Below are 22,752 nucleotides of genomic sequence, written 5' to 3'. Positions count from 1 at the left end.
CTATTTTGTTTTTTTGTTTATATTTATTTACGTCCCTGTCGAATAAAGATCCAAACAATATAGGTTCATTTCGCTAACGGCAGGACGGGCGAAATTCAGCTATAGCGAAGGTAGCCCTTGATGAACGCTGCAATATTACGGGTTAGATGTGATTCCTTTGTGTTATTACCTCAAGTTACGTGGAATGCCGATAAATCGAGTCTCCAAGGGAAACAAGGCTTGGTTTGAAAAATGGGGTAGTTCGAGAAATCGGGGTTAAAATTAGTGCTGGACTGAGTGGAGGGAAACGACTTTTAGTTCGAAGAGTTCAATCATCAACTGAACCAAATTACAGCAGGTTTCGTCTTTTGAGTTGTCGATATCCTTTCTTCAGGGCACTTGTGTCCAGACCCTTCTCTAATTTTACTGCACAACCACTCGCTCGCGGCTCGTGATTCCACAGCCACTTTGACAATGTTATGACGCAATTTATCATCAATAAGAGGACAGACGCATAAAAAAACTGACGTCAATTTGTTTTTTTACAATAACAAGACCCCAAAAAAGGGTCAAATGCCGGGAATAAGTGAATAAATTTGCCGTAAACCGTAAACAAAGATGAGTGAATTTTATTCAAAATGACGCGAACATTGTTAATAGCTTTTCTCGCTTTTTGATTGGCCAGTTAAAAAAGTTCATTAAATTTCATTGGTAAAAAGTTGACAGTTTGACAGCTTGAAACTTGAAAGCTTGCATAAATTAAAATTTTATCCGTCTGTACTCTTATTGATGATAAAAACTGAGCCAATCAGCGCGCGAGAAATTGGACAGTTATTGTAAAAACTGAAATTGAAGTCTTGGCATCCGATTCATTCATTATTCACAGAGTCCAAAAGCGTTTTGAATTCAGTAAGGTGCGTAGTTCTATCGTACTTTTACTTTCTTAATCGTCGGGAAGGGCCTTAATTTCAGCGAAATCTGTTTTAAGGTTGTTCGCGCCCATTGTTTCTGCGCATCCTTACTGCGCACGATATTTGTGTCGCCGCTTCGTGCCACGTCCTTAAATTGCTTTTTATTTATTATGGACAGAAAGGTTCACCTCTCTGTAGCTAACTGCTACCAATCATATCACAAATGTTTTAAAACAAAAATTCGTAACCAACTTCTTTTCCACTTAACCACGCTGCTAATTGTATAGTATGCTTTAACCAAGTGCGTGATCAATTATTTAGTAATGTAGAAATTAGCAATTTTTGGTCTTTCCTTATACATGTTGATGAAAAATTTATATTTCGTTAGTTGCCGTCTTAGAAAGGACTTTTCAAGCAAGTTTTCTCAGCGGTAGGTAAGAGTCATGGGAGGTAAAAATAAGTAATAATGGTGTGGATCGGGACTCGTTAATGAATTCCAACTCAAGACCTAGTTGTGGGGCAAGTCGCTTCTCTTTGATCTCGTCACGTTATCAAAATGTACACGTTTATTTCGTTAGCAGGTTTTAGCCAAACACTTAAAAGAAAACTTAAAAAACGATACCCATACAGGTAGCTAAAAAGTGTTTTCATCATACTGTGCAGAATGTCGAAGAAAAAAATGTTCAAATGTTGTTGTTTATACTGGTCAATTTGCTTAGCTACACCTAGCTGGGTCACAGGCATGCCACTTAAACTGAAAGAAACAAGTATATCAACTACCTGTCGGGAGCTTGGCAAACCAGTTACCTATTTACAAGCATGATCGAGGACTTGAACTTAAAAATAAAACTCCGGGTAGTGGTTAGAGTGGGACTTGAACCTGCGACCTCCGGATTTCACGTCCGGCGCTCTATCCACTCGGCTACGCTGCCTAATTCCTTCATCGTTACTAAGCAGCCGACTAATCCGTCGCCAGGAGCATGGGCACGAGTGCTCCAGTTAATAGACGGCTGTGTACATGTTCTTGACAGCTTTCTAAAACAGTTCAGTTTGATCTTGCGAAGCTTAAATTTTCGTTGATCGATAATCCATTCTACAGCTATAGTTAATACTGTATTTGGATTTCGACCGCCGTTGATCAAAGGTGCCAGTGCCACAATTTTCCTCGCGGTATTTTTCAATGATTCAAAGCAACGCCTTTCTACCTAAGACAGAGTTAATAGTCTCCCCTAATTTACAACGATTGCCTATGGAACTTTAAAAACAACAGGTAAGATGTTATCCCCTTGAAATGATACAAGATATTACAATCCGATCGTAAAGTTGAAAGGTAACATCTAATCTGAATCTACAAAATTATACTTGACATTTTTAATCGAAATAACATGTGATCTATTCATGTTCGCATGAGGAGATACGAAATGGTTCCTAATTCATCTGAATCTCGTTCGCTTTGGACTACGAAGGTAATGTCCCAACTGGAATGGTATCTTCCTTCCACCAGAGAAAAGCAATAATTGGAGTAATTTCCTGCAGCCCGTGGTAGCAGCTTTAATTTGAGCGTAGGGACGTGGAATTTCTGCAAAATTTTCGATAAATATACTTTGACTTGTTGTAGTTACCCCTATTATAACGCGTTTGGCACAGAAAGTGAGTTTATAGCCGCCTTTTCGCCGCAGCAAATTAAAAATAATTACCCCAACTGGTCCAACTGTACATTTCAGTAATTAAAGCGCTTATGTTAAAGCCAGGTGCGAGAATACATAGGAATTGTTAGATAGTTGTTGTTGTAATTTTTTTAATTATTATTATTATTATTATTATTATTATTTTTATTTTTTTTTTTTTTACTATTTCGGTGTATTTTTCGCGTGCATGAATCTTCAGTTTTCGGCTGCTTTCAATGAGAGCCGTGTATATCCAGATTCTCGTAGCGCATAATGGGAATTGCAGTGGGTGCGTTCCCCAACAACTAAACAAACACAACTTATAGATACTTTTCGTGCTTTGTTCAATACTTAAGTTTGCATTAGATTCAGACATTCGCTTAACATCTCTTTGAAAAAGTTTCAAAGTCTGTACCTTTGCAATTTTCTATAAAGTAACTTAGAAAAATAGGCGGCCATTATCTGCACTGCTTTTTAGGTTACTGAGCAACCGAAAAAGCAATGGAAATGAGTGCGAGTAAGAACGGTCCAATTAAAACACGGCTGTGTACATGGTTGTGACGTTTTTTTCAGAAACGAGCTTTCTAGTAACTCCAAAAATAACAACTTAAAGACCAGAGCATTAGCTTTCGAGCTAAAACTCTCTGCGATCATTGACTTGCGTTCTGTAACTGGTTAGAGGTATCTAATAGCAACCACCAAACAATACTCTCCTTGTTCTGTAGTCGAAAGCAAGCCCGCATTCCTCCTGCAGCGTTTGATATAGCGCCGTTACCGTGAAGAAGCTCCAAAAAGGAAATTAATTCTAAGGTGAAGATCTGCACCAAACATCGACTCAAATAATACAATACAACAGGTAAGGGCGCTGGTGTCCAAACCCCAGTTTAGTCAAGACCCTGAATTGAATAATGACTCACACGCTATTAGCAATCGGATGAGCAAACGGTAATATTTTCACTCACAGAGTTCAAAGCGTCTTTGATTTAGTCAAGTGCAAGGTTCTATCATAAGTAAAACCATCTTAATAATTGAAAAGGGCCTTAATTTTAGCGAGTTAAAATCAGTGGCTCCTGGTTTAATCATTATTTATTTATATTTTTTGGACAGAAGGACTTACCTCTCTCTAACTCTATATGTAACTATTTATAGAGACATTTGGTCTAGCGGTTATCAATTGTAGCGCAAACGTTTCAACAACAGCGTACCCAGCTACCGAGAGGATGCTGCACTACATATCAGCTTCGTTGCAACTAACGAAACTGCTAAATTTGTAGTATCTTGTTTAAGCAAGTACATGAAATGTTTGGTCCTTCTTTTTGTGTTTTCATGCACGATTTTTACTTCGTTAGTTGCCGTCAAAGAAGGGACTTTTCAAGCCAATTTTCTCAGTGGTAGGTAACAGTTGTAGATGGTAAAAATAATAAATGATAGAGCAGATAGGGTCATTCCATTGATGTATGCCAACACAAGAACTAGGTGCAGGGCAAGTCACTTCTCTTTGATCTCTTCGCGGTATCAAAATGTGCGCGTTTATTTCGTTAACAGGGAAGGTTTTAGCTTAAACACTTGAAATAAAACTAACAAAAAGCGGTGCCTTTACAAGTAACTAAAAGTGTTTGTTCATTCATCATACTGTCCTTTATCGTTACTAAGCAACCGACTAAGCCGTCGCCGGAAAAATGGGCACGAGTGCTCTGGTTAATAGGCGGCTGAGTACATTTTCTTGACAATTAGGTTAAACATCCTTCAGTTTGATCTTGCAAAAACTGCAATGTCTGTATTAATGATCGATAATTCATTCTCCAACTATCATTACTACTGTGTTTGGATCTCGACTGTTTTCGAATCATAAATTTAATCAATTGTGTCAATGCTACAAATTTTCTGGCGGTATTATCCAACGAATCAAAGCAGAGCCTTTCTACATTAAACTAAGTCAGTCTCCTCTAAATTGCAACGTTCGCCTATGGGACTTTGAAGACAACAGGTAAGATGCTATCCTCTTGAAATGATAGAAGTAATTACAATCCCATCATGAAGTTCAAAAGGAAAGTTAAGTAACATTTAGTCTGAATGAAACTAAATTAGACTTGACAATATGGATCGAAATAATCGTGATCAATTCGTGTTCGCATCAGGAGATGTGACTTGGTTCTTACTGAGTTCATTAGACGCTCGTTTGCTTTCGACTAGGAAGGTCACAGAATGAAAAATGTCCTAGCTGGCCTTCCACCAAAGATTCGCGACAGTTTTTAATCCGCGTTGAGTAATTTCTTGTTACCACTGCAGCCGGTGGTAGCAGCTTTCGAGCGCAGGAACGTGACGATATGATATATGGACCAAAATCCGAGCCGGCAAATATTGGGAATTTCAGCGAAGTTTTGAATTAAATGTACTTTCACATGTTACAATGCTCCTTTTTATAGTGTGTTTTTCACAGTGAGCCGGTTCATGGCCGCCTTTTCGCCGCTGTAAATTGAACTGCAATTGAAGCAAATTGCAAATTAAAGATCTCTACGCTTGTATGTAATTAACGCTCATCCTGTTGAAGCGAAGAAGACTTGGTTTTAGAAAACACATACACAATGATGGGTGGTTTGGAAAATAATCTCAATACTGGTTTCTGGCTTCTTATAGAAGTTGAATAAATTCAGAACACAACATGAAAAAAACGAATTGAATATTCCATTGAAGATGTAGCATCACAAGTCAAAAACAAAAAGAAAATTTACAATTTTAAAATCCATTTCCAAGACAACGCTTCTTTGTAACAACCATTTTATTTTGAGTTTAACCCATAGTGCAACTTTTCTCGCGAAAACGTGGCATCAGTTTTTCGTGACCGTCATTAAATAAACGTTTTCTTTCCTTATCTTCTTTCTTTATTACCAAAAGAAAAAAAAGAGAAGAGTGTTGTTACAAAGGTCAAGCCCTGGCGGTACTTTCAAGGTTTCCCTAATGATTCAACCGAACAATTTAATCTAGATCTCATCTCGTGTCATCGCGCCAATAGATGAAAAAGGTCCCAGGTAACGAATCTATGATCTGCTAAAAACGTAGCTTTTTGTCAAGCATTTAATTTGACCGGAGCTAAATATTAAATTATCTTCAGTTAACAATTATAGTGCTGGTGGCCAATGCATACTACAAGTTTTCGAGGATTCAGATAGAGTAAGAGCGTTGACTCCTATTTCTCTTTTTGTAGATTACTTTCTATGCCGTTTTCCTTTTTTTTTTTTCGAAACAATAAAGTTAAGTATACCGTGGAAGAAAGAAATTTTTGTCTCGCGCACCATCCGGATTCCGCTCTTTGAAGCTCTTCTTTTAACTGTATGACAGCTTCAAATTCCTCTTTAAGTTTTCCGAAAAGGATGGCAGTTTGGAATTATTAACACAAGTGAACCACTTATGCAAAATATGATGAGATAGATTGCCTGTCTTGACTCATCTTTAATAATTTTAACTGTAAAAACCCTAGAAACCATGCGGAGTTTCGTGCCCCAAATTTTAAAAATCAGGATATTTTAAGTATCTCATCATCTAACCACAAAAAAATTGGGAAATATCTATGTATTAGAAGACCTTCGCGTGAACCTCCTTAAATGTTAAATTGTCTTTCAGCGTTGTTTAAATTCTGTCTTTGATTTAATATTTCGACTAAACCTAGTAGCTATACTGTATTAGGACGTTCGCGCGAAAATTTTCCAACATTGATTTTTTTCTGACACTTTTACCACTGTAAGATGATGAGTTAGTTATGTCAGAAATGTAAAACAAATGGGGGGTCACCGACTTCGTTTTGGAGAGAACACCCTAAATCTGAAAAAATCGGGTTCGTTAGCGAATAAGGCCACAGTGTCTGTAAGCCCAAAATATTGCAATTAGATCTTTGAAGTGAAATGTTCTCTGACAAATATTGTTTAAGTGGACCTATTAAGTGAATTTAGTCAACTGGTGAGGTTCCTTAAAGAACAAGTTCGCATTTAGCGACCATAGTTTCACACGCCTTGCAGCCGCAAGATGGCAGGATCCGATGTCCCGGGGACAGAAATCTTGAATTTTTTTTTTTCACATCCCACATTGATTTTTTGTTCATTTTTGGAAAATGTGTAGATAATTGTAAATAAAATCTGTTTCTGGAAAGAAAAGTAGGGGTCACCGAACGTCCACGATCGTTAAATCCAAGCAAAGTCACGGTTATAGCAATGGCCATCTGCCCGATCATTGTTCATTTTAGTACTTAGCGCGCGCGCTCGATGCATGACGTGGCGCGTGAATTTGCGTGCGCAGTAAGGATACGCAGAAACAATTAGCGCGAACGTCCTTAAGTTACCGTTGCCGAAGAAGACGAAAGCGACAAGTGTAGTTTCTAATATAAATCTTATTTTTTTCGTGCAACAAAAGTGTTGTATCTAGGGTTTGCGTTTAACTTTTTTGAAGTAATAAATATGGCCAACGTTGGTTTTCAGCGATAAGAACAGAAACTACAGGGCCTCTCTATTTTAGTAACTATGGATTTGTTAGAGGTGCCAGTGGGCTCTTGTTCTCCCACACTACTTTAAACTTTTCGTTTCTTTTTGTTTACTTTTTAACAGAGCAAAGTACAGTTTCGATTGAAACTCATTTGTCAATAATTTGTGGACTTACATAACGTGAATAGAAAGGGTTAAAACACGCAAGCTTCGGTACTATGATTCTTGCATGTGTACTTGCACTTTGACAGCACTAATCATTCTCTCATTCTAATATGTGAATAACAGAAATGTGAATAACAAATCGCCCCTTTCTTTAACTAATTAATATAAGTAAAGTAAGTAAGGGGCTTTTCAAGCACATTTCCTCAGCGATAGGTAGAGGACTACGTAAAGTTACCAAGTATAGTTAAACTGCATTAAATTCTAACTTTTCTGTTCCCTTGGTAACCACGCCAAAAACAATTGCGCATGCGCGTTCTTGATGCGCAAAGTTTGCAGTGAGCTTAATTTTCTCGATCCAGTTTCAGTTTCCAAACCTCTAGTTATAATGCGTGAATAGTTCTTATCGAGAGGATTGGCGACCTCTTGTTGCAAATTATTGGTAGTTACCGTACATTGTAAAAGCACAAACAAACCAATCTAATTTGATATTGTTGAATTTTTTTGTTAAACTATTAAATGGACTCATATACGAGGCTATTAATTCCATTCACCCATTACTTCAAGACAATTTACCTCATGCTGTTTGTTTTATTAGAAACGACAAAAGCACTTTCTTATCAAATAAAAATATTTTAGCTTCGATTCACAAACCTGGTGTTCAGCTTGTCATACTCGTGAACATTGTTAAGTATTTTTATGCTGAATTTGCAGTAGGCTGTTATTGAGAGGAATTGCCAAAGTTTACAATCGGAGATCACTGTTTCCCGCCATTTTCGTCTTGATCCACCGGTCGCGGTTGGTCGCCTGTGACAGGTTCATTGCCCTCCCCACAGGTCTTTGTATAAATAACCAATAGCTTACAACATAAGTACTGTATTGTGTAAGCAAAAGAAGGAAACTACGATGCTCTGGTCTTGGCTTAAGAAATTTCTTGTTCTAGCTGAGAATTTGATCTTGCTGCCATGTTGATTCGTTCTTCGTAGCTATGAGGCGGCGGAGAAAGCTCAAGGTACAGTTGGCCTTTGGGACAGCCGCGGCATTCCTGTTTGTGTTTTACACTTGGACATACCATGATCTAATAAAGGATGTTACAAGAGAAGATATGCCGTTTGCAAGAGAAATTTCAGGTATCGTTTAACTGTTGAAAGTAACTGTAACTAACTAAAGCTAGTAAAGTGCCTTTGTTTTGTCAAAAGAAGAATGTTTTTCAGTTGTTTTTATTTGACAGCCGACCTGCAAAGTAAATAATCGTTTAACTGAAGGTGGTGGCCTAGCATGAGGAATGTATAGAAATTCGTGCCGCTTAGAAATTTACCTGTTTAGATGAAACAAATGGAGGCAATGATACTGTTCCTTTTTAAGAGAATAGAAATTTTTTACATGCAATAAACCAGTTGCTATAAGGTTTCCGATTTGTTGCTCAGTGGAGCAATCCATAGCAAAACAGTAACTGTTATTCATCTGCTAATCTCCAGAACTTATCTTTTCTTTAATTTCCAATAGTTTAACACTTGCAAAAGGAACAACAAATCATTCTAAGTTTAAAATTTTGCCAGGATATTTGTTATACCCCCTAGATCCTCACAAGCACGTATTATTTCAGCTAATCGTGGAGTTCTCAAAACTACATGTATCACTTGGGAATTTTGATTTATGGATCATTGCATCCAATGTAATATAATTCCCCAGCGCAATGAAACAGGTTTTTTAAACGATAAATCAATAAAATTATTGTGATTTTAACTCTCCCTTGCAAAGTCAACAAACAAGTGCCAGGAAAGATTAACTCTAAACGTCATTATTTGAACACTGATTCTAAAAAATATTGGTTATCTTTAGAGGCGTGAAATACCTGTTATATTACAGACTTTCAAGTGTTAATTAACGTAGAGTTGTCAAGTTGAGTCATTGCTTGACTGACTGGGCAAAATAACTTAGATTACCACAAGAGAAAATCTCCATTTTCAGTTTCTCACGATAATTATGGGTTTGATTTTGGAGTGTTCTCTTCTGGTGTGCTCAAGTGGAGTAATAAGAAATGCCAATCTCAGTAGAGTAGCCCTTACCCGTTTAGCTTTAAATTCTTTTCTAAAGGATTTCCAGAGATGCGCTTCTTTTAATATTATTTTCGAGACTCTGACAGTGCATCAGTTCCATTCTAGGGAGTGAAAATGTGGAGAGCTTTTAATATTTTTAACTATTTTAAACAGGACGGAGTACTCCAGAACAATATCAAATGAGGTGATTTTGCATTCTTCGTGGGTAATTCTCAGCCATTCTGATAACGTTCAGTTATTCTTTCAATCTGGCCTAACAGTAAGACTTCAGATCGACAGGACAATGCTGCACTCCTCATCGTCGTGGTGTCGTGTCTAGGCACAGTTCCTCTCCTCTCACGAGTATAAATAGGCATCAGAGAACTGCGCCGTGAAAAAATCCGTATCGTGCTACAGATTCTATTTTTGCTAATCAGAATTTTCGACAGATCCAAGAACTGATTATCCAACACAACAACATCTACCCTTTGTCTGGAAGTACAACACAGCACTATAAATTAACAGGCACGGGTGATGGAATTGGAATTGGTTTTTGCATGTTATCTTCATGCGCAAACAAATTATGTAAAGAGAATTTAAAAGAAAGCATGGGAACTGCAAAGGGAAAACATTTCTCACAAGCGCTTTTACATATAAAGAGACGCTCTGAACTGAAGGAATTTCGTCTAAAACGTCTGTACAAACGTGGCTAACGACTGTACCGAAATTAAAAGGCCAAAAAGAAACACTTAAGGAGACGTTCAGTAAATCACAAGAAATATCTCTCCAGCAATAGCTCTCTATGATTATAGAGAATTTAATATTATGTCCCGTTCACACAAAGTTAAATGAAATTTAAAAGAAATAATACTGGTGTGACAAGAAAGCACTTGTAACTGCACCCTATTTTTTCACAGCCCTAAAATAATGCCCCGTTTGTGGTTCAGTAGGTGAAACGGACGTCTATTCACTCAACAGATTTCCACCATGTTGTTTGCCAGCTTTTGAAGTAAAATTTCGCGGAAACCCTTCCACTACATACTGCAACGCTTTCGAGTGGTATACCGTGGAATATCCCACGAGTCATTTGCATTTTCTTGGTCACACGAGCCTTTACGCGAGTGTGTATACAAAAGAAAATGTAGGTGACAAGTGGGATATTCCATGGTATATCACGAGAGAGCGTTGTATAACTATTTTATTCCATGCCTTAGAAAATACAGTGGCCAACACAATCTATGCGACATACGCGCGGCGCATGATGGGAAGGTTGGATGTAATGCCGTCGAATATAAAACGGTTTTCCTGTATTCTGATTGGCTGTATTTTCTATGGCACGGAAACAAAATAGACATCGTTAGTTCGCTTGTTTGTTAAGTTGTGTTTGGTAGTCTACCAGAGCGTACAGATTTTCACATGTCATTTTTATTTTTTTAAACTTTGTTCGCCGGCTTCTTAGTTTGTTCGTTTGTTTGTTTTTCCGATTATTTAACAACAAGATTATGGCAATAATTCCAATGTAATCATATTCCTCTCGCCCGTTTTCTTTTTCAGATGAGTCTCTTACAATAAGGCGCCTTCTCGCTCACAAGACCCACAAACTAAAAAACTGCACGCCTCCATCGATAGAGGAATTCCCGAATGACTTTTTTACTCAGACGGAAAGACAACACGGCGCTGTCGTTGTTAACTTTGCTGTAGCGTTCTACATGTTCTGGGCCATAGCCATCGTTTGCGATGATTACTTTGTTCCGTGCCTAGAGATCATCTGTGACAAGATGGGGCTTCAAAGCGACGTAGCTGGAGCTACCTTCATGGCCTTAGGCAGTTCAGCTCCAGAGCTGTTCGCCTCTGTAATTGGTGGGTAACGATAACAAACATAAAACACACTTAGTATCTGGTTGTCAGGATGGGTAGGTTCAAAAAATAATTGTAACAATAGCTTGACATCTCTACGACACGCCTTTTAACCGGTGTGATCGTATTGGCATGTCTTTGAATGACTATTCCATAACTTTGTAACAACAACTTGGTTTTGAAAATTTTCAAACAAGGCGAAGAGAGCCCAGCTATGTAGGCATGTTTCCTTTTTAACTTCATGGCGATTAAACCATACAAGCCAGGCCTAAATGTATTGATCTGACAACTTATATCCAGATTCTTATGGTCTCCACAGACAAAGCTCTTGATCTTTAAGCATATCCCTAATTAATCTCAGAAAATATCAATCTCTGTGCCAATTTCCTGTGCTAACAGGAGGCGAATATTTGATACTTAATGGTTTGAAACTTAATCGAAGGTTAACGTTTATCAGTAATTTTATCACTTGATAGGTAGTTTTTGAATATATAAAGACGACTCTCGTAGTGCAATGCAAACAAGCGGGAATACATAAAACACACTCAGACCATATAGACTATTCAGAAAAATTCGTGATTCCAGTAAGACCTTCACTATGTCTTCTTCTCTTCAGGTGTCTTCGTCACAAAGGGGGACATTGGAGTTGGCACTATCTTAGGGTCAGCGGTTTTCAACGTGCTTTTCGTTATTGGTGTGTGTGGTATTGGTGCAGGCACGGTAAGCATTCTCGTATTGTTTTAATTAGGATTCACTGAATATGGAAGCTAACAAAGGCAATCACGGGAAATTAGTGACACGTTGTAGGAGATATGTGCCTTCATGGTTAATGCGTCGGATATGTGGAATTGACGGGGTCCGGGCTAAGCCCTGTTGAGGATTTTGTGTCGTAATCATTGGAAAGACGCCTTGCTCTGTCTCAAAATCTCTCCCTATGTCTTAGTAATAAAGGTGAAAAAGGTCAAGTCTACATAGGAGCCAAGTGGCTAGTCAGACCGGAGCTTATCTCGGTTTCCGTGGCATGAAGCGACTAGGAGTATTTCTACTCCACCCTGGATGGGTTGCTAGTCCATCACAGGGTTACACCCAGCATTAATTTTGCTTGTAACCATTTATACACCTGGGTGGAGAGAGGCACTGTGAGAGTGAAGTGTCTTGCTCAAGAACACAAACACTCGATCCGAAGACGAGCGCACACTAACCATGAGGCCACTGCGCCTCCCACTGCTCTGCCTTACTCATAGAAACTAGGAAACCGTCCTGGCAACCTGACAAAATGATAGGGATGACCTGTAATGATGGAAAAGCATTCCATTCATGGGCTGTAGCAATGCTTTAACCAGCTACAGTCACGCTTCGTAATTCGGAGACCGAAGTTAAATGCCGGCTTATTGAGATGCCTGTACGTAATCGTCTCAGTCTTCTGCAAACTGCCTGTAACTCCGATCGCAATTCTTTGTGACAATTGCTGGCGACAAAATGGTTTTACCAAACTTACGAGTGTTAATTTTCCCCTAATACCAACTGTTATCTTCCCACAGGTTTTGTACTTGGCCTGGTGGCCTCTAGTAAGAGATAGCTTATTCTACCTCTTCAGTCTGGTAATTCTCATGTTGGTGCTCATGGATAACATTGTCATCTGGTGAGATAAGTTCTGGTTTTCTTCTCTCGAATACACGCCCTCCACTCCCTTAAACGTAAAATTTGTAATAGGCAGTCCTGGGCGCTTAATTCATCTTATGGTTAATTTTATTTAGGCTTTATTCTAACCTACGTAGCAAGCCTTGCGGCACGAAGAGCTTTTTCCGCCTTCTGGTGGGGCGCAGATTGGTGTGAGAGCATGAAGGTCGTCGAAGTAGGGGTTGGTGGGGCGAGGTCGCCACATAATCCTCTCGTTTGTCAGTGTTTTTGCTCTCGTCCCAATTTGCGCGCGACCAGAAGGTGGTAAAAGTTCTTCGTACCGGAACGCTTGTCCGTAGCTAGCCTTATTCCCATGGTAATCCCCTCTCAAGTTATAATTAGATAACTCCCGGAGCTAGAAATCCCTGGAGGGTCTGGAAATAGCTAATCTTGTGAAACCGAAACTGTTCACGTGGATAGGGGCTATTCACGGGGCTATTCAATTTTATCCTCCACAAAAACGTACGCGCACTGCGCGTGGCAACATTATCCGCGCAAGAGCTGGGTGCCATGTCTAAAAATAACTTGAGAATGACTGTCTTACTCTTCATCCTCTCTCGGTTTGACTGTTATAACCTAATGCAGTCAATGTAAATGTCGCAGGTCAGAAGCAACGGCTATGGTTTGCTTCTATTCTGTGTACCTTCTCATTATGTACTTCAATCCTCGCATCGAAGCCTGGCTCTACAAAGTAACAAATACAACCAGCCCGGAGTACAAATCTGAGCTACACGCCACAAACGGCAAGAAAAACGGGTATTCACAACTTGCTGCCGATGATACAACAGATTCTGAATCTAAGGGACGAGACGAAAATGGCGAAGAGAAAAAAGATGCCGACAAAGAAACGACTGATAAGGAAAATGGAGATCAAGAACAAAGCAAACAGGAGGAAGCAACGAGCAAGGATCACAAAGGATTTAGAGGTAAACAGTTCTTTTGTCACGCAAGAGGTTATCTTATGTCGTTTCAAATTGAGCTATAGTAGAACTCATGCGATAAAAACAGTTCATCCCTCAATATATTAGGGGAGCAGGGATGGCGCAGTGGTGAGAGCACTCGCCTCCCACCAATGTGGCCCGGGTTCGATTCCCGGACCCGACGCCATAAGTGGGTTGAGTTTGTGTTGGTTCTCTTCTCTGCTTCGAGGGTTTTTCTCCGGGTTTTCCGGTTTTCCCCCCTCAGCAAAAACCAACATACAGCTGATTCCAGCTGGCTGTAAGCTGTGCTCCAAGGTCACACATGGACCGTATAGCGGCTGCCAGAGGCCCCAATGTATGCTTTCGGTTCGACCTTGTTGAGCTGCGTCGTTGCTGTACTTTGCGACGGCGATTAGCCACGACATTATTATTATTATTATTATTATTATTATTATTATTATTATCATAACGAAGTGCCAAGGGTCTAGGAAAATGTCTATAGGCGAAACCCTGTTATTGTGGCTCATTAATTGGGTTTTGAATAACGAGAATCTGCAAGTACCCTAATATCGATGGACACCTCGCGAAAATGGTTACAAAATTTATACAAGGAAGTGACAGAAACACGGCAACGAAGAAGGGAGATAACCAGATTACACTGGAAATTCACAACTCGTAAAGGCAAATTCACAAAAGCACTCTTTATCATTTAGTAGTGGCGACGTCTTAGAACATCCCTTACAGTGCACATTCTTCCAGATATTATAGAGTGGCAACAATGCTGGGCATTTCGTGAACAAAATGTAAATTGTTTCTCCCTTTTTTATTCCTTTTTATCCAGAGAGTGGTGAACATCTTGCTCATCATCATGAGTACGATCAGCACAGACCTCACGAAGTCCCAGATCTCACTTTAGGAACTCCGTGGAGTCCTCCTGAGGGGACCTGGGGCCGCATCTGTTGGGCCCTCGGACTGCCAATCAACATTTTGTTCTATTTCACAATCCCGGATGTGAAGAAGGAATCCTGTCGCAAGTTCGTGGGATTCTCGTTCGTGGTGTGCATAGTGTGGATCGGAGTCACTTCGTACATTCTCGTGTGGATGGTAACCATTATTGGGTACACGTTTATGATTCCAGATACAGTAATGGGCCTTTCACTTGTCGCCTTTGGCAGTAGCGTGCCCGATTGCTTATCAAGTCTCTTCGTAGCGCAAAAAGGTAGGGTTGTTACAGAATCAAGTTACTTTTGTCGCCCAAAATACCACTGCCTTTTTTTTTAGTTAGTGCGGTGGACAAAACTGCTCTGGATCGACGTTTTACGACAAAAAATTAAAACAAACAAAGTGGCACAAATAATTTTGTGGTTGTCTTAGACTTAACTAAATTCCACACATGGAAACTTTTTTTTATATGGATCACGCAACAAAGGCTTGCGTTAAACCTTGTCCAAATTTGGTAACTGAGTCACAAAAATATGCAAAATCACGCAATTTCTGAGAAAAAAGAGAAACATCTGGAGTGTTGTTTTGCAAAGAAACTCTTTATGTGCTGGCGGATTTTTTTGTCAAGATTTTGACAAGAAAGCATGAGAAAGACTTACAACTTATTTGGCCACTGAAAGACGATACTGTCTTCAGAAACTGATATTCCTTAAAGTCGTTAAACTGTTGTTGCCACAAGATCGGTCGTCCACCTGTTTTGAAGGTGGCTGCCTTTAGCTCGCGCTTCGTAGAAGCCACAATTGCACAAAACACTGCTGTTTTAAAGCGTTGTCGGTCAAGAACTTCAGACAAAGCTATTTGTGCTTTTAGGAAAGTTTCTGGACCTCGTTCCGGGCTCATCCATCAGGACCTTGCCATTTTCTCGTATTTTCATGCATAACAGCTTGAAATTTTTGTTTGGTTTGCCTTCTGGCCCTTCAGTGGTAGCACTACAACATGAGTCTTTGATTCTCTAAACCGCTGATGTATCACAGGATTATAACTGCTGTTTAGATGGATTATCTCTCCTTCCTCATACCATGTTCTCGCCAAATTCATGAAAAAAAAAAATCCACGAACACGTAACGATGTTCTTCGTACAACAACACTGGTCTAACTCTACGATGTCGATGTAACCCATGACTATTTTTTTTTTCTCAGAAACCGCGCAATTTTCCGTACTTTTGTGATTCAGTCCGCAAATTTAGATACACTGTGACGGAAGTCTTCCTTGCGTGATCTATATGAAAATAACTTTCCATGAGTGGAATTTAATAAGGTTTAAGACCATCAAAAAATTATTTGCATCGCTCTGCTTGTTTTAATTTTGTGCGTTAAAGCGTCGATCCAGAACAGTTTTGTCCAGTGTTCTATTATTTGGCAAACCGGTTCCAAGATGAAAAGGAGAATTCTGATTGGATCCCTGAGCAGTCCGATCATAAGAATACGGACCGCCAAGTTGGACCACTTGCGAATTACGTTCGGCGCAGTTATTTTTAAAAACATTGCCATGTTCATCTTTTGGCGGACACTTTCAGTTTACTAGTAACTTTACCATAACCAACTGAAAAAACAAACAAACGAAAAAAAAAAAAAAAAACGCAGCGCACGATTGGAAGGTTGGGTGTAATAGCGTCGAGTATACAGCTGTTTTCTTGTATTCTGATTGGCTGTTCTTTCTATGGCATGGTATAAATATATTAATACCATGACGTAGAAAATACAGCCTATCAGAATATAGGGTAGCCGTTGTTCACTCGACGACGACGACGTTGTTCACTCGACGAGAAAAAAAAGGGAGGGAAGGAAGAATAACGACTTCGTCGTGAAATCAGTGGAATACTAGATATGTAAACTAGTGTTTCGGCATACACATTAATTAACTTTTTCTCACTCTCCCAGGTGACGGCGACATGGCAGTGTCGCACACTGTGGGTAGTAACGTCTTTGATATCCTGCTGTGCCTGGGAATCCCTTGGCTTGTCAAAACCACTGTGTGGGACTATGATTCGACTGTGGTTATCAACAGCCATGGACTGTTCATCTCTTGTTTCTTCATTCTCGGCTCCATAGCTGTCACTTTGATTATCATCTACTACTACAAATGGGTTTTAAACAAAAAAGTGGGCTGCATCTATCTTTTTTTTTACTTTATATTCATGGGCATATCGATCTACGTGGAAATGAACGCGTTTGGAAAGTATAACCCACCCATGTGCATCGTGGACACTTGATTCAGCAACAACAAACAAATTGTCGTCTTTGTACATCATGTGGTTCTTAGGGGACTAGTTGGGAGAATTTAGAACATGATCGGAAGCGCAACACAAGTTGTTTGCCTTTCGTTTGGACTCACCAACGTGAAAGATGGTATATTGTAGTGGGCCAGTCTTCGGACTTGAGGGTTTTAAAAAAAGACTTTCCCACGGAGTTCAACGATGTCTGCTGTTTGAAGGCATCATTATAACTAACAGAACTTGAACGACTCTTTCAGTATATATAAGCTGGGTGTTACCCACGGCTTACATCTTTATGGAATCGTTTTTTGTAAGAACTTAGAGACTACTCGTAGGTTCCCATAAGCGATTGTCGTCACGGTGTACAATTTAGTAGAAACTTTCTTTGTCCTATGAGAGGTTTTTGTGAGATAACTGAAATCCGTGCAAGCGTGGAGTATCGGCGAATAGTCACATTTTCCATAACCAATGATATCTAAGACTCACAATAGACCCTGGCGAGTCTTTACTACAATAGAACTCTTTCAGATAGTGTTAGCCAAATCTAGGATTTTAAAAAGTTTAGTCAAATTTGAATAGATAGCCCTGAAGTCATTTGCAGTATAATATCGGGAATTCCTTAAACGCATATTGCTTAGCTGATGGTAAATGCTTAAATAAAGTGTACCTTATTGTTTCTTACTTTCGCGGGAACTTAATTTCGCGAAATTGCACGGGTATGTCTCGCGGGACTTAAATTTTGCGATTTGCCCAAAAAGTACGTTAAAAGGAAATACATTTCGGGAAAATTGTCAAAATACTGATCTTCAGTAACAGCCAATTAGTCTCAGAACTGGCAAAATAAAATTTTTCTTAGCAATAGTTTCCAGTCACACAAAACCATACCAGAAAACGCCCCAAACTGCTAATCAAGTGGTTGAAAAGGCTTGCCATTCATGTTGATTAAATAAATATATAGAAGGGTATTAAATTTCGCGTGGTTAATTTTCGCGAAAACTTTCTTTCGCGAAAACGTTCTTTCGCGGGTCTTTAATTAATTATGTCTCGCGAAAATAAGTAACAATAAGGTAGCTAACCAGGAAGGTATATATAAAATGTATTTGCCAAGGGTTTTAGTGCATGCTTCTTGATGTGCGTACATTGGCACATGGCTTAAAGAGGAAATGTTGCAATTACTGTGACTCACATTCTCCTCGCTAACCTAAGTCTAGTTACCTTATCAAAAAGCGCAATACAATGGTTTCATAGAACAACGAGAAAAGAATTACGGTTTTTTTTTTTTCTATCGGTGATTTTTAGCTCTAGTTTTGTATGGATTTGATTAGAAGGTGGACAGTAGTGGTTTTTTTTTTTCATTATTCAATTGTCAAGTCCGCCATATTGAATCTCAAAGTTAAATCCCGTCGCCCTAACCCAGGGCAACTGGGTATTTTTTTTTCCAGTCTCCCCAGACTTTTTAGGAGACAGACGGAGTACTGGGACTGGTAACAACTAAGGAATTAAATAAACTGGTGTTTACCTCGCGACATGTAGTAGAAGTTATTACACAGTTCAGTTTGAAAGACCACATGCAAACACGGACTCTTTGCGTTTTTTATTCTTTATTTATTTTTATTATTTTTTTTTATTTCTTTTGTTCTTTTATTCTTTAAGTACTCAAAGGTCGATGTTGACATGGTTAAAAAAAAATTGTTGCAGAAGGTGAGTAGCTAGTTTGACATTTAAACAAAGGGATAAAGAGAGTTTCTTTATCACATCAATGTTACAGACCTGTTCAGTGGCGGTCTTCTCGCGTTTGAATGCAATTAATATCAGAAGTTAAGTCACAAAAAGGAATGTTTGTTTGGATTTTTCGCGGTGGTTTCGCAGTTCCAAGGTTTGCATAGTAAAATTAATGTTTTCGTAAATGGACCGTATTAAGAAATGGGCACCTTTTCCTGTATTTTTCTCTTTTTTTTTCAGTTACCGGGTATCTCAAAACGACGAACTTTACATTGTATTGAAAACTTTGAGTGTTCGAGTTGATTCTTGCAAAGAATACATGGCTCTTCAAATTTGTACTTAACAATCTGCACAGAGCCCGCAATGCATACTTTGTTCTATCGGTTACCGTCATGTAAAACTAACTTCCGCCTTTTACATATACGTACGTTAAGAAACAATGGCGGTCACTGGTGAAGAAGGTGTGTAGAGGTATTATAAGTTTGGCCTGATACAGGTAATGAAGTGGTTACCAGTGCATGCAAGTGGTGAAGTAACCACTCACAGAGGATTGCAGACGGAAAATATACTAGTGATTACTTTCCAAGTTTTCCATTTGATATTCGGTTATTTGTTGCTCGTTCTTTGTAATGCCGTGTAATTTCAACCTTATAATCCTCGCCTCCCACCCCAACCCCCCGCGCAAAAACGACAAGGCAAGATCACTCAGTGCAACCAATAAAGACCACCAATGAAGGAGTCTAGCAATACCCAGTGGTTAAACAATGTGCGAAGACTTAAAAAAAGTAAGGACAGTCCCAAAGCAAATGGAACACCAATCTTTGTAAACATATTATTTAACAACTGACTTGAGAAAAACCTTTATAAAGATGCAAAAATATTAAAGAACTGTCATAAAGTTTCTGTTTGAACTTTTAGGGCATTAACACATAACTACACTTTGGGCTAAGCTTTGTCACTTGATTAAACTTTTCCTAAAGCTTCTAGTTACTATTGTTAAAAGAACGAATATCATTAGAGTGGTAATAAGTTATTGAGACACCAAGATTTTTGTCAATGGCATATTTGTAAAAACAAAATTAGTTTGTCAGTCATACCTATATTGTTGTTTCACGTCTTCAGCTATTAAATTTTCTTATCTAGACAAGGAGTCCCCCGGTAGCCCAATCGGTTAGGCATCTGCCCTGCTGACGCCAGTCGGGGCACTCCGCTTTTATTTTTTCTTTCTCCTGTCAAACTGAATAGATATATTTTTTTGTACAATCTTTTTTTCTCTCGTTTGAAGTAAGTTTGATCTGAAAATGTTTCTTAAGAAAGGGCATCCACCCTACGTTACCGTAAAATGCCCATCTAGCCATGCCTTGATTCTTTTTAAGCCCTCTTTATTAGCACGAAACCAGTATGCGAAGTCCTTAGAAGGGATGGAGATACCACAGCAAATGGAACACCAAGGCTGGTAAACATATGACTTAACAACCGACTTAAAAAGGGTTTTCTAAAGATGCAAATGGAACACCAATAGTCACAAATAGTCCCCCTGTAGCCCAGTGGTTAAAATTTCGAGCTTCGCTTCGGAAGGGAATTGCGTTCAGCCCCCACAGGGGGACTGCGACTTTTTTTTCATTTTTTTTTCTTGCACTGAATATATATATACTTTTTGTACAATCTTTTTTCCGTTTAAACAAAGTTAATAGTGAAATGACCTTTTAAGAAAGGACTTGATCTGCCCGACCGTGAAATACCCATTTAGCCATGCTTTTTTTCAATACCTGCGACCTTTTATCAGGTTCTATCCTATAGACAAAGACTTTTTAAAAGCACGGATCTTAGAGAATTTGATGCTAAGTTTTACTTTTTTTTTTCGTTGTTTTAAAAAGATAAAATAATGGACTTAAAAACACTCTATAGCTCATGCAAGATCTGTCATTTTTTCCTAGCACATTTCCCAATGCAAGATTAGCCTGTCAATAAACACTACATTTCATGTGCATACAATAATACAGGTAGCGTCAAATATGCTACCCAATTCAAGGAGTCCCCTTGTAGCCCAGTGGTTACATTTCCGAGCTTCGGTTCGGAAGGGCATGGCGTTAAAAACCCCCGCAGAGAGACTCCAAGTTTTTTTTCTTTCTTTTTTTTTTTTTTCTTGAACGTTATTTTTCTTTTGTTATGAAAAGATTAAATAATGGACTTAAAAAATTCTTTAACTGATGCAAGGTCTGTCATTTTTTCATAGCACATTTCAAAATGCAACATCAGCCTCTCAATAAAAACTACATTTCACGCGCATATATGTAGCGTTAAATTTTCTACCCATTTCAAGGAGTCCCCCTGTAGCCCAGTGATTACATTTCCGAGCTTCGGGTCGGAAGGGCATGGCGTTAAGCCCCCCGCTGAGGGACTCCAAATTTTTTTCTTTTTTTCTCTCTTGAACATTATTTTTGTTTTGTTTTGAACAGATTAAATAATGGACTTAAAAAAACTCTTTAACTAATGCAAGGTCTGTCATTTTTTATAGCACATTTCCCAATGCAAGATTAGCCTGTCGATAAGAACTACATTTCATGTGCATTCGGGTAGCGTTCAATTTGCCACCAAATTCAAGGAGTTCCCCTGTAGCCCAGTGGTTACATTTCCGAGTTTCGGTTCGGAAGGGCATGGCGTTAAGCCCCCCCCGCAGAGGGAATCCAAATTTTTTTCTTCGTTTTTTTTTCTTCAACTTTACTCTTGTTTTGTTTTGAAAATATTATATTAATGATGGAAGGTCTGTCATAAGTTAATAGCACATTTCCCAATGCAAGATTAGCCTGTCAACAAAACAACATTTCATGGGCATATAGGTAGCGTTAAAGTTCCTACCCAACTCAAGGAGACCCCTATAGCCCAGTGGTTACATTTCCGAGCTTCCGTTCGGAAGGGCATGGCGTTCAGCCCCCCGCAGAGGGACTCCAATTTTTTTTTCTTTGTTTGTTTGTTTTTTGTTTTTTAAACGTTATTTTAGTTTTGGTTTGGAAATATTAAGACATAGACTTAAGAAAACTATATTAATGATGGAAGGTCTGTCAATTCTTCATAGCTCATTTCTCAATGCAAGATTAGCCTTTCAATAAACACTACATTTCATGTGCATATAGGTAGCGTTAAATTTGCTACCCAAATCATTGAGTCCCCTTGTAGCCCAGTGGTTATATTTCGGAGTTTCGGTTTTGAACGGCATTGTGCTTACCCCCACAGGGGGACTCCGACTTTTTGTCATTATCTTTTGCTGCAGTGAATATTTATATATTTTTTTGTACAATGTTTTTTTCCGTTTAAACCAAGGGCCCTTTTATTACTTTGTATCCCATTGGCGAAGACTGTTAAAAGTATGGATCGTAGAGAATTTAACGTTATTTTTTACTTTTTTTTGCTGTTTTGAAAAGATTAATAATGGACTTAAAAAAACCCCTATAACTGATGCAAGGTCTGGCATTTTTTTCATAGCACCATGACGAGACGCACGGGGCTTCTACTGTAAGTACCGCAGAGAAATGGTAAGAAATTTTCCTAGCATTCCTTACATACTCTCTCTAGGGTTCTTCGTCTTGCGGCCTGGAAGGCGTCATAAGGGACTTTAAGCAAAGACAACGCGGACGGCGACGGGAACGCCATAAGATCAGGGAAAAGCCAAAAGGTCCACTGCGCATGACTGGCGGGAAACAAGTTGACGTTCTGCGTTCGGGCCCGACGTGAGTGAAGCTCATTTCGCGTTGTCTGAAAACGTGAGTTTTCGCTTTCGTTTCCTCTGCTGTGTCAACGCTAAATAACCCGTGTTACTAATTTCGAGGAACTTTAATGCTTGTTTTCTCTTGTTATGTGAGATATTTCATTTTAAAGAAACGTCGAGAAATCTGAAGCGAACTCAAGCCAGTCGGCGAACATGTGAGTACCGTGAAATATCTTTTTGAAAGCTAATGTATTGAATTTCAATCGAAATTTTTTCCTTTCGAGAAGTACTCAAATGTCAAATGGCTCATGATGGTGAGATTCTAACACATTTAAAAGGGTAGACACCATTAAAACTTGCGTAGCTGTTTCCATTTTCAGTCGTAAGATCAGTGGTTTACTTAGATCTTTATCAGTCAG

General features: G+C 39.0%; 1 protein-coding gene across 3 annotated transcripts; it reads left to right on the top strand.

Moving 5' to 3' along the window:
- The first annotated feature begins 3,957 nt into the window (after nucleotides 1-3,957).
- On the top strand, nucleotides 3,958-20,449 carry LOC145500694 (sodium/potassium/calcium exchanger 4-like). Of its 3 annotated transcripts, none has more exons than XM_081480233.1 (8): nucleotides 3,958-4,544; nucleotides 8,178-8,321; nucleotides 10,785-11,090; nucleotides 11,704-11,807; nucleotides 12,629-12,729; nucleotides 13,371-13,693; nucleotides 14,529-14,906; nucleotides 16,571-20,449. In XM_081480233.1, the coding sequence occupies exons 2-8, from the start codon at nucleotides 8,180-8,182 to the stop codon at nucleotides 16,900-16,902; spliced, it is 1,686 nt and encodes a 561-aa protein (XP_081336359.1). In that variant the 5' UTR covers nucleotides 3,958-4,544; nucleotides 8,178-8,179; the 3' UTR covers nucleotides 16,903-20,449. The 3 variants fall into 3 exon arrangements, with proteins under 3 accessions (XP_081336359.1, XP_081336353.1, XP_081336348.1); XM_081480227.1 differs by having other exon boundaries at nucleotides 3,958-6,451; nucleotides 6,483-8,321; XM_081480222.1 differs by having other exon boundaries at nucleotides 3,958-8,321.
- Nucleotides 20,450-22,752: the final 2,303 nt, after the last annotated feature.

Source organism: Orbicella franksi, chromosome 1 (assembly GCF_964199315.1).
Source record: "Orbicella franksi chromosome 1, jaOrbFran1.1, whole genome shotgun sequence".
Taxonomy (NCBI): domain Eukaryota; kingdom Metazoa; phylum Cnidaria; class Anthozoa; order Scleractinia; family Merulinidae; genus Orbicella; species Orbicella franksi.
This window is presented reverse-complemented; position numbering and strand designations above follow the sequence as displayed.